A 12,427-nucleotide genomic window follows, 5' to 3' on the forward strand; every position below is an offset into this window, starting at 1 on the left:
GCGTATCCGCCACCATCTTCTGTCGGCTTTTCGGCTTGCGACAGAGCCAGAATACACGAAGCTTGTCCTTGATTTTCCCTTCTTGAGGCTTCACCTCCTTGTCCCTTTCTGCTGGACCATCCGCGACCCGTAGAGTTCTTTTTAGTCCGGGACCAGCACTCCGAAGCTCGATGTCCTGCTTTATCACAAAGGAAGCACCGATTAGTTGCACGCGGCATCGCCGTTGGAGGTTCAGTCTTGCGAGCAGAGTCTAAGACGACCTCCTTGGATAACTTTTCTCTACCTAGATTGGCCAGGTTTTGCACCTCTATAAAACAATCGGCATTCTTTGACAATGTAGCGAGGGTCTTACAGTTCCTTTCTTTCAGGAACACTCGCAGCGATGCAGAACATCTTCTCAAAAACTGTTCAGCAATCATGGTGTCCCTGAGGGAGCCGAAGGTCCTCTCAATATGGGACATTTCAAGCCAGTGGTCAAAGTAGCCCGATATTCTACCTGCATATTGCAGGCCAGTCTCATTGTCTTCAGGCCTTGCGTTTCGAAACTTTTCTCGGTACCCCTCAGCAGTGCACCGAAAGTGCTGAAGGAGAGTAGCCTTCAGCTGGTCGTAGTCTAGGGCTGCATTCGAATCAAGCCGTCCTATGACCGTCAATGCTTCTCCTGTCGGGCAGAGGCTGATGGAGAGTGCCCATTTTGCGCGGGGCCATTCCTGACTTGTTGCCACTCGCTCAAAACGTTGCAAGTAGGCGTCTAAATCATCCCGGGCTTCGTTAAAGGGCGGAATCAACTTATGAGGACTGAATAGCTCAGGAGCCGCCCTGGTAACCGACTGTTCCGTAGTTCTGTCACTCTGTGCGCTTTGTGCACCAGCAGTCTTCTCCTGGAGCTCGATCTTGAGCTTTAGCACTCGTTCTTCCGCTTCTAATCGCAGACACTCTTGTTCTGCCTGCGCTTTCGCATCTTACCGATGTTGGGCGCGCTGGTCACGTTCCCTCACAATTTCTGTGTCAATCCAACGCTTTAGCTCCGCTCCTGTCATTCCTAGCTCCTTCCCTATGACATACAACCTCTCGATCTCCATCGCTCCTCCTGTGCGTTTGAAAATCCTGGCAGGCTCACCAAAATTTGTGATAAGAGGATGTGGGCCCAGGCCCAAAACACACAGGGATGGCACAATGAACACAGAGAAGCTTTAATAACACGGGGACGGGACTAGAATAACGTACACGATAACACACACACAGTTCCCTTCATGAGTGTCTGTCACTTAGGTATGGTCAAGCTAAGCGTCAATATAGGAAGGCGTCCGATAGCGCGTCGGTATCACACACTCACGGCACGAAGAGGTGCAAAGATGAGTCTGGAGCAGCGAGTGGCGCAGGGGCTGGAGGCCGGGGCGGATGCCCGGCACACGACGAGCCACTCGCACGACAGCAGGGTCGGGACGTCTGCCCGCCACAGGGTAGACCGTTAAGAAGGCTTAGCTGCACCGGAACATGCCGGCGTCGGATGCTCGCCCAGCAGTGGAGCAGGCCGGTTGAAGCTCAAGGACAGCCCGGCCTGTTCTGCCGGCACACCCAGGAACACCGGCCTTGGGTAGACGAACTGCTCGGCTCGTTCGGAAGGCCAGCCCAGGCAGCTCAGGCAGTTCGCATGGCTGCCGTCTCCGCCCAGACACCGGCTCTTCTCTTTCTCTTCGTCCGTCGCCGCCGCACAGCAGTCACGCGCATTCGGCCGCGACATTCAAACAGTCCAAACTCCTATCACACACCTTACCCGACTCGCTGCCATTCTTGCGGTCTTCCGAAAAGCCGGCCTCCAACTGAACTCCACTAAGTGTCAATTCGGATGCTGTCAGATTACTGTGTTGGAACACCCCGTTGACGCCTCCGTTGTCCAACTAGATCCGGAAAAAGTATGTGCCGTACGCAGTTTCCCTGTGCCACGTTCTGCTTCTGACGTGCGCTGCTTCATCGGCCTGTGTTCTTACTTTCGCCATTTCGTCAAAAACTTCGCCGACATTGCTCCGCCTTTGATAAATCTTCTAAAGAACACGCCATTCTCATGGTGCCGGGAGCAAGCTCACACATTTGCCGCTCTCATCGGATTTCTGAACACCGCTCCCATACTTGCCCACTTTGATCAATCTGCACCGTCCGAAGTCCACACTAACGCAAGCAGCCATGGCATCGGCGCTGTTCTCACCCAGCAACAGAATGGTACCGAGTGCGTGATAGCTTATGCCAGCCGCCTGCTGTCACCTGCCCGAAGAAATTACTCCATCACCAAGCAGGAGTGCTTGGCTTTAGTTTGGGTTGTTGCGAAGTTCCGGCCATATTTGTACAGCCGCATGTTTTCGGTCGTTACAGACCACCACACACTCTGCTGGCTGTCTTCCCTCCAGGACCCGACGGGACGGCTTGGTCGCTGGGCTTTGCAGCTCCAGAAATTTTCATTTATTGTCAATTACAAGACTGGATGTCTCCACAAGGATGCTGACTGCCTCTCTCATCACCCTGTGGGTCCCCCTTATCCTGCTGCGCATGATCCGGTTACCTGTGTGATGGCTTTTACTGACATGACCGACATGAGCGCTGAACAACAATGCGACGAATCCTTACAGTCCATGATCGCCGGAGTGCAATCTGGCAGCACTGACACCACGTGCCGCATGTTCGTGCTGCACGACGGCATCCTCTACCACCGCAATATCAACCCTGGCGGCTTTGAGTTGCTCCTTAATTGTCCTTCCTCTTCATCTGCGATCCGTCGCTGTCAAACAACTTCACGATGCACTGACGACGGGACACCTTGGAGTTTTGCGTACATACGACCGCGTATGACGCCATTTCTTCTGGCCGGGTGTCTACGGCTCTGTGTGTTGTTACGTCACAACTTGCGAATTGTGTCAGCGCCGTAAGAAACCTTCCCTGCCGCCTGTCGGACGACTCCATTCGATTGAACACTGAGCACATGCTGGTGGGCGAGTTGGTTATACATGATTACAACGAAGGCGCCAGATAAAACAACGGATGAAGGTAGGAGACATGAGACAACCAGTCAGGCGCACTAGCAACTGAGCGTTTTATTTCTTCACACAGAAATAAACAGCTGCTGTGAAGGATCAAAACAACAAGAAGCAGGGCCGTCATCTGCATCGCACAACAAAACCACGATACAGAACAACTTCTAAGTGCCGCTCCCAACATACGCCAGTTCCTTTGTCGATAGAAAAACTGAGGCTTCACTGATACAATCATCACCACGCTTCTTGATCTCAAGCGCTTCCAATATCTCCATTGCCAGTTGATCATCAGCTCTGTTCAAAACATCGGTTCTATTAAAATCTGTAATCCACTTGGGAGCCTAACAATGCGCACTAATGTGACCAGAGAGCTGGTTCTCCATCTTATATCGATGCTCATGCAATGTGTCATGTGGTTCTCTCGTGTCTCCTTCTTTCGTCCATTGTTTTATTTGGCGCATTCGTTGTAATCATCCAATTGAAGTTCCCTCTGAACCGTTCTTTCGCGTAGGCCTTGGCCTGCTTGGCTCTTTTCCGACGACGACTAGAGGGAATAAGTGGATCGCCATCACTACTGATTATGCGACACGCTACGCAATAACAAAGGCATTGCCGACTAGTTGCGCAACAAACACCGCCGATTCTCTCCTCCAGGACATCATTCTCCAACACGGTGCACGTCGACAGTTACTTAGAGACCGCGGCCACTCGTTATTGTCTCGAGTTGTCAACGACCTCCTCCGCTCTTGTGCCGCTGAGCACAAGCTGTCCTCCACCTACCACCCACAAACGAACGGTCTTACGGAATGCCTCAACTGAACAATCACGAGATGCTGTCGATGTATGTCCTTAACGATCACCGCGACTGGGACACCACGTTGGCCTACGTGACGTTCGCATACAACTTGTCCCGACATGACACCGCAGGATATTCACTCTTTTATCTTTTGTATAGTTACGACCCCACATTGCCATTTGACACCATCCTCCCTTCTGTGCCACGTGTTGCAAATGAGTACGCTCATGAAGTCATTGATCGTGCTCACATGGCATGTCAAGTCACCCGCTCTCGTTTATTAGCCTCGCAGCATATACAAAAACAGGGTTATGACCAGTGCCATCGCGATGTTAAGTTCGCACCTGGTGCTTGGGTGCTCCTTTGGTCACCATGTCGTTGGGTTGGCCTCTCCTAGAAGCTTCTTTCTCGCTACACAGGGCCTTATGAAGTCCTATGACAAGTTAACAACGTAAAGTATGAGATTTTGCCACTACAGTTTGATGCATCAAGTCCAACGCCTGTTGACGTCGTGCATGTTTCGTGGCTGAAGCCATACTTCGCTTGCAATTCTTCGCCTACCATGTGCGGAGACAGCGCTTCACCACCCAGGGGAGTCCTGTTACGGAAGGATGAAAGAAGAGAGGAAGAAGATCGCGGGACGCTGGCTGCTGCGTGTTGTTGGTGGTCAGCTATCTTAACTACTCTGACTCATTTTGTATATATATTGTAAATACAATCTTCTATACTCTCAACATCCCCATAACAATATCTTCCAGGCATTTCCGAAAGATAATAAGGGTGTAAACTTGCGGAAGTTTTGTCCCACAAGACGGGCCACTTCTCTTAAGTTGATTGCTCAGAACTACGGCCACCTTATCTCGTTTTTTCATGGCCTAGCATCAGAAGAGAACAACACCAGAGCCAAAGCCAGTGGAGTTTTAAAAGTGCTATCAAAATTAAACACATACTTCATGCTTAAGCTCCTGACACTCATGTTTTCATAATTAGAATCAGTAATTACAGCCTTGCAGAAAGCAGCACTGAGATTTGATCAACCAGAAAAAATGATCGAGGCCATCAGGGAGAGTCTTAGCGAACTTAGGAAGGAAGGATTTTGCTGATTTTGGAACGAGACACATGCAGAGGCATGTGAATTGGAACTAAATGTTAAAAGGAAAGAAGCTCCTGCACTCACGCAAAGAAAGGCTTCACGACAGTATGACTACAGATCTGTACCTCACGTATTTCCTTCGGCCGACAGTATGTACCACCAGTGGTTCTAAAAAGTATCGGACACAGTAGATTCCTCGTTGGACGACACGTATCCACCAGAAATTTGGCAGCACATGACACAGATTGAGCAGTTTTTGATTGAATATAATGACAGCACGTACCTGTTAAAGTTCTACAGGCAAGATCTTGAGTATGAACAGCTCCAAGGTTCACCGTAGTATGCTCATTGGCATAGCAAGACAGTGCAATACACCCTTGCAAACATTTTAGGGCATTGTAGAGATGTTTTTGGTCGATAAATGTGAGCAGCTGCAAGATCTTTTGCCCAAGGTGGCTAAGCTTGTGAAAATTGCTTTGACTATCCCAGTCAGGTCATGCACATTTGAGAGACCATTTTCATAACTCCGTTGCGTCAAAAGGCACCCGAGGTCAAATGGGACAAATGCGATTAAATCACATAGCAGTTCTCCACGGGCACAAAGAGCTCGCCCGCAAAATAAATCTCAGTGACATCGCGGACGAGCTTATTCAGTGATCAACTGTGCGTAGAAACACATTCTCGATTATGTGGTAGCCTTTGTATAAAAGGACAGTGAACTTCATCACAGTATAATGCACCAGCTTCATTCAAGCTGTCACAGCCCCTGACCTTAATTTATCCCCTCCCATAAAATCTGCATTTTGCCATTTCATTATTATAACCTTTGCACTTTGTGTACTGTTCTTGTCTGTTTGTTTTGTATTGAGTTTGGTAGCTTATTTACATTTTTGAAAGGCGAAGAGTTTATGACCTGTCTTTAGATTTTATACTGTTAGCTTATTGCGCAAATGTTTGTACTGCCCAGTGTTTCTTAGACACAGTGAGTTTAAAATCTAGTTTTAGTTCTTTAATTGTAAGCTTATTGTGGAAATGTTTATGTTGTCCAGTAGTTCTTACAAACAAAGGGTTTGTAATGAGTTTGCTATATTAGACATTTTAGCTTGTTGAGGAAATCTTCGTGTTGCCCAGTGTTTTCTCTCACTTTGACTAAGGGTGTTATCAATGTCTACCAAGAGTTTACGTGTTTTTCAGTTTCTTTTTTTCATTCACTTATTTAATATCTTAACAACCATGCGATCATTCTTTTTGGCATATTCGCTTGACTTCATAAACATATAAAACTGATGTTTACATGTAGTGCCTCTCTGCCTGTGTTTATCTCTGGCCAAGGAGCATATGCGGAGAGGTTGTCCTATGGCAGCCTCCACGAAATTGTTTTTTTTTTTTTATATCCAAGTGGCTCACTCACTAAACGTCACGAAAGGCTCACAAAAGTAGCATTTCTGATAGAAAAACTGAAAAAAAAAAATGCGCCACCATAACCAATTGCCGGATGTGATGCATGACTCAGCATGACCTCCGAGATTGGGTGGCACATGCAGCTGCTGGCACTTACAGCTGCTAACCACAAGGTGTACACGCAATTGAAAGGCTACTAATATGAAAATTAGACATTTACCAGCCCAGCAGCTTCAGTAGTAGTACAGAACACTACTGCCAATTCAGCCGAACACCCTTTAAAATTTCTTCGGTGCTAGACGAAAGCAGAGCCGTGCCGCGCATAGACTCAGTGCCGCTAGGTGTGCAGCTGGAAGCATGTGAAAGGAGCCCAGCTGAACATGCTTCGCCATTGGCAATTCGATCTGCAACTGCATTGCTTCGATTCTAATTGCATCAATGTCAACATTCATCATGAAACGGGCTCTGGTGGACAGTTTTAAGCAAAACTGTGTTCAATCATAAGAATTTCAGCGACTGCTATGAAAACTCACCACGGGTAGCTGTGCCAGCACTTTCTCCAGGCTCTCCTGAAATCAGAGAACATGTTTAAATTCTTGCAGAATAAGTGTTCAGCTGTTATGCCGGACACAGGTATCCTTAAACTGCTGGCTGTCACTCTAGCTCAATGTTTACGTACAACTGCAATTAAACGTTCGGACACAATGAGTGCCAGATTTCCTTTTTTTTTTTTTTAACTCCAGCCTGAAATAAAGTGGGAAAACTAGTGAATCGAAGACCTCCTACCCCAGCAGCAATAAACCAAAAGAAAACAGCATTCTTCAATGTGGCCTTTTGTCATTTTTTGCCATAACCCACTTTCATGCATCCTGATGTCAATTTTTCTCTCACTGCATCTTTTGCATAACGTACGTTGCCAACCTTGCAATTTTCACCTAGCTTCCCTGTAAGCTTTTTTCACACTATTTATTAATATGGCATACTTTGGCCATATACTTTGGCATACTTTGGCATATATATGGCCTGTTTATAATATGGCATTAATTTGTATGGCAAGAGTAGCTATAAAATGAAAATGAAATGATATTTCACACCCGCTTAGCTTGAATCAGTTTTCATTATATCATAGATTGCTCATCCATTTGATTGCGTGCAGCCTGCAAAATAAAGCTCGACAAAATTGCTAGTCTGTTATCATCTATTTGTCCATGCTTCTCGGTTAGTTGTGTGAGTAAAACATGGCTATATGCAGTGACAAAAATCTGTATAGCTTTCCTTCATATCACTCAAGAGTAATGTCAGCCGAAATTGGACGTGGAGGAGCCAGAATGGAGTGACTAGAAATGAAATAGACTTTATACTCTGCGCTAACCCTGGCATCATACAAGATGTGCACATGCTCGGCAAAGTGCGCTGCAGTGACCATAGGATGGTAAGAACTCGAATTAGCCCAGACTTGAGGAGGGAATGGAAGAAACTGGTACATAAGAAGCTGATCAATAAGTTATAGGTAAGAGGGAAAATAGAGGAATTGCAGATCAAGCTACAGAACAGGTATTCGGCTTTAATTCAGGAAGAGGGCCTAAGTGTTGAAGATATGAACAACTATATTATGGGCATCATTAAGGACTGTGCAATAGAAGTCGGCGGTAACTCCGTTAGACAGGATGCCAGTAAGCTATCGCAGGAGATGAAAGATCTGATCAAGAAACGCCAATGTATGAAAGCCTTTAACCCTACAGCTAGAATAGAACTGGCCGAACTTTCCAAGTTAATCAACAAGCGTAAGACCGCTGACATAAGGACGTATAATATGGATCGAACTGAACATGCTCTCTGGAACGGAGGAAGCTTAAAAGCAGTGAAGAAGAAACTAGGAATAGGCAAGAATCAGATGTATGCATTAAGAGACAAAACCGGCAATATGTTACTAATATGGATGAGATCGTTCAAGTGGCTGAGGAGTTCTATAGAGGTTTGTACAGTACCAGTGGCACCCACAACGATAATGGAAGAGAGTAGTCTAGAGGAATTTGACATCCCACAAGTAACGCCAGAACAAGTAAAGAAAGCCTTGGGAGCTATGCAAAGGGGGAAGGCAGCTGGGGAGGATCAGGTAATAGCCAATTTGTTGAAGGATGGTGGACAGATTGTTCTAGAAAAACTGGCCATCCTCTATACGCAACACCTCATGACTTCAAGCGTACCGGAATCTTGGAAGAACGCTAACATAATCCTAATCCATAAGAAAGGGGACGCCAAAGACTTCAAAAATTATAGACCAATCAGCTTACTGTCCGTTGCCTACAAAGTATTTACTAAGGTAATCGCAAATAGAATCACGAGACTGAAATAATGCAGAAGAATAAGAATGGGCTGGGGTGCGTTTGGCAGGCATTCTCAGATCATGAACAGCAGGTTGCCATTATCCCTCAAGAGAAAAGTATATAACAGCTGTGTCTTACCAGTACTCACGTACGGGGCAGAAACCTGGAGGCTTACAAAAAGGGTTCTACTTAAATTGAGGACGACGCAACGAGCTATGGAAAGAAGAATGATAGGTGTAACGTTAAGGGATAAGAAAAGAGCAGATTGGGTGAGGGAACAAACGCGAGTTACTGATATCTTAGTTGAAATCAAGAAAAAGACATGGGCATGGGCAGGACATGTAATGAGGAGGGAAGATAATCGATGGTCATTAAGGGTTGCGGACTGATTCCAAGGGAAGGGAAGCGCAGCAGGGGACGGCAGAAAGTTAGGTGGACGGATGAGATTAAGAAGTTTGCAGGGACAACATGGCCACAATTAGGACATGACCGGGGTAGTTGGAGAAGTATGGGAGAGGCCTTTGCCCTGCAGTGGGCGTAACCAGGCTGCTGCTGCTGATGATGATGATGATGATGATGATTGTCAACACAGTGAAAGCAATCATAATGGTGCAGCTGTTTTCATTTCTTTCAACTTCCAACAGCACCGGAGATTTGGCTTGGCTCTAAACATTTTTAAAAGTGAATCCATTTGAATCGAAATGCATTATACATACTTTTTTCGAGATAGAACTTGGTTGTGGCTTACATATATAGATCACCCTCATCATCTGCTAATGAGTTCTGTTTGGCTTTGGGCGAAACTTTGCATAAGCTATCATTAGAACAAGAAAACATCATTATATTAGGAGACCTAAATATTAATCTTCCAGACCAGTCCACCACATCCATCACTGGATATGTTACCTGCATCAACGGATATGGCTACGAATGTCTATTAACTGTTCCAACGTGTTGCACTTCCGACAGACAAGGTACTCTTATTGACCATATATTATCTAATCTTATTACTCCTCCTAATGCTGCTGTTATTGAATTACCTATAACTGACCATTACCCTGTGTTCACTCAGTTAAGTATTCCACCTAAAATTGAAAAACAGCCTTTGCTTCTGGCAGCGGCTGCGACAGCAAGCACGCGCAATAACCAAAGTACTTTGCATCTGCAGGATAGCAGCATCGGCCACCCCTCTGGTTTCCTGCACTCCCGGTTTCGTGCAATCAAGTACCACATGTCTTGACCCTTTCCTGGAGGACGCACCAAGACACCAGTCAGCATACCTGGGCCTGCACTTCGGCCAGGTCATCTTACCTGGCCCACCGGAGATACTGCTGCGCCTGCGCCTGGCATACACCAGGAGTACATAAGCAACCACGACGACAGCGGGTGCTCATTCTGGCAGCGGTTGCGACGGCAAGCACGCGCAATAACCAAGCTACTTTGCATCTGCAGGTTTGTCATAAGCTCATTATCTCTTAGTATTATTGCCTGTGTCACCGCAGCTGCTGCCAGAATTCTGCGGAGCGTATTTATCTGCGCAAGAACCCATTCAATTTAGTTTTATTATTTACTGCAACTTTTTTCTTGTGCCTCCTAAACCTTGGTCTGTTGTCCCGAACGCGATGCCCTCAAACGCAGACCTCGCAAAACGAGTGGAGCAACTTGAATCAAGCTTGAAAATATGAGTTCCGAATTTCTTGATGACGTGTATGGAAAATTCTTACTAAAATTTAGCACTTCAGGATTAGACGTTGTTGAAATGAAAAAAACAAATGGATAATTTCGTGGCCAATGTGAAATTCCTCAACAATCTGGTAGAGGAAATGAAGGATGAAGAGGCTACTCTGGTAGCTGAAAATAACGCTCTAAAAGCTAGCAACAGTATGCTCACAAAAAAAGTGAGCGATCTAGAACAGCACTCGAGGCTGAACAACGTCGAGGTGAAAGGTGTTCCTTGTATACAAGAAGACTGCCTGGAGGTAATGCAAAATTGTTTGCCCAGTATCACCAGCTGATCTCGACGTGGTTCACCGTGTGCCTACCAAATCTAACAACAACAAAAGCATCATTGCCCGTTTTATCTCGCGAACGAAAAAGTCCGACTTCATGACAAAAGCAAAGAAAGCACGGCTAACTCTAGGTGACATTGGCTTATCGGTAAGCAAATACACGCTGCTGTATGTAAATGACCACCTAACACCTGAAAATAAGGCCCTCTTTTCTAAGGCCTTAACCCTAAAAAAATCTAAGAAATGGCAATTCTTATGGACTGACAACTGCCAAATAAAGGCTCGCAAAACAACTGGCAGCCGCGTTTTTCAGATCATCACGGAGGCGGACCTTTCTGTGATCACTTAGCTACTTTCGCCTTTGACAAATCGCATCACCACACAAATTCACAATGTCATCATATTTTACAACTAACGAGCTAAATAATTATATTGCTACAGCATGAGCAGGGCGAGGAGAAGAGGAAGAAGACGTGAGCTGGTGCAGCCTCAGGACGCCATCTTGACTTTACGATCAATCTCGTCCCTTGAATAAAGCCGGTTTAACATTAACCGTAACAGTTTTGTGGTGGAGGTGCGGGGTACTTCGACCAAGACGACGGAGCTGCTGCAGCAAGTGCCACGCCGGAGCCGACGCCTTGCTCGACTGCCCTGAGATCCACTTGAGATCCCGATGTCCCACAGCAGCGACCAACAGCCTTCTCTGGCTGCTCCAGCGCGAACAACCGGCGCCTGGATGCATCAGATGCAGCCCCGCCCTTTCTCTGGAAAATTTGGCGAGGATGTGGAGGAATGGCTCACCCACTACAAGTGTGTGAGCCAAGTACAACGGCTGGAACTCCACGACTCAGCTCGACAATGTGTTTCTGTTCCTCACAGACACGGCGCTACTGTGGTTTGAGAACCACGAAGATACGTTCACAACGTGGGACAGCTTCGTTACTCACCTCACAGAGTGCTTTGGCGATTCCACCACGAAAAGGAAGCGGGCGGAGCAGACATTGCTTCAGCGCGCTCAAGTCCCAGGTGAGACCTGTACTACGTACATAGAGGCGATCCTGAAGCTTTGCACGACTGTCAATCCTCGAATGTCTGAAGAGGACAAGGTTGGACACCTTCTCAAAGGCATAGCCGAGGATGTTTACAATTATTTAATCGGAAAGGAGAGTCTCGCCTCGGTCGCCGACCTCACCAAGCATTGCCGCACATTTGAGGCCTTGAAGCTGCGCCGTATCACGCCAAAGTTTGGCAGACTAGCAATTGTCACAACGGTGGCAAGCGTTGACAAAAACGGCAACTACAGCTTTCAATTTGACCTTGCAGCAACTATAAGGCAAATTGTCCGCGAAGAACTTGAACGACACACCAAAGGGGCGGATGTCGAACAGCTTGGTTGCGCTTCCAACCAACCTCAAGAACATGCATCTGCTGTGTCAGCATTGTCTGCCATGCCAGGCGTTGCAGACTGTCGAGTCGATCAGCTGCGACAGCACCGACGTACCATTCCCGACGACATGACGCACGATCAACGAACTCGTCGAGCTACCACCAAGAATCGGAATTCGGAAGATCGCGTTTATTATTCGCAACGTCCCAGGGTTGACTCCGAGGCATACAACGTCGGTCGCGCATCGCCTGTATGTTACAGCTGTGGCGCCTCAGGACACATTGCTCGTTTTTGTCGCCGGCGCCGACAGACAACAACATATGGCCCACCACCAACTTGGCCTAATTTTGGACGTGATAGTTATGATGATCGTTGGCCGACAGGCCCT

The 12,427-nt window shown here is 46.9% G+C and overlaps 1 protein-coding gene across 3 annotated transcripts in view; it reads right to left on the reverse strand.

Annotated features, from left to right (window-relative positions):
* LOC126539742 (U2 small nuclear ribonucleoprotein auxiliary factor 35 kDa subunit-related protein 1-like) overlaps nt 1-12,427 on the reverse strand; it is a 283,793-nt gene that overhangs the window by 150,384 nt on the left and 120,982 nt on the right. For all 3 annotated transcript variants that reach the window (XM_050186590.3, XM_055075638.2, XM_055075639.2), the window contains exon 5: nt 6,850-6,885. In XM_050186590.3, the coding sequence (XP_050042547.1) occupies nt 6,850-6,885 (36 nt within the window). The remainder of the gene's footprint in view (nt 1-6,849; nt 6,886-12,427) is intronic.

This window comes from Dermacentor andersoni, chromosome 2 (genome assembly GCF_023375885.2).
Source record: "Dermacentor andersoni chromosome 2, qqDerAnde1_hic_scaffold, whole genome shotgun sequence".
In the NCBI taxonomy this organism is placed as follows: domain Eukaryota; kingdom Metazoa; phylum Arthropoda; class Arachnida; order Ixodida; family Ixodidae; genus Dermacentor; species Dermacentor andersoni.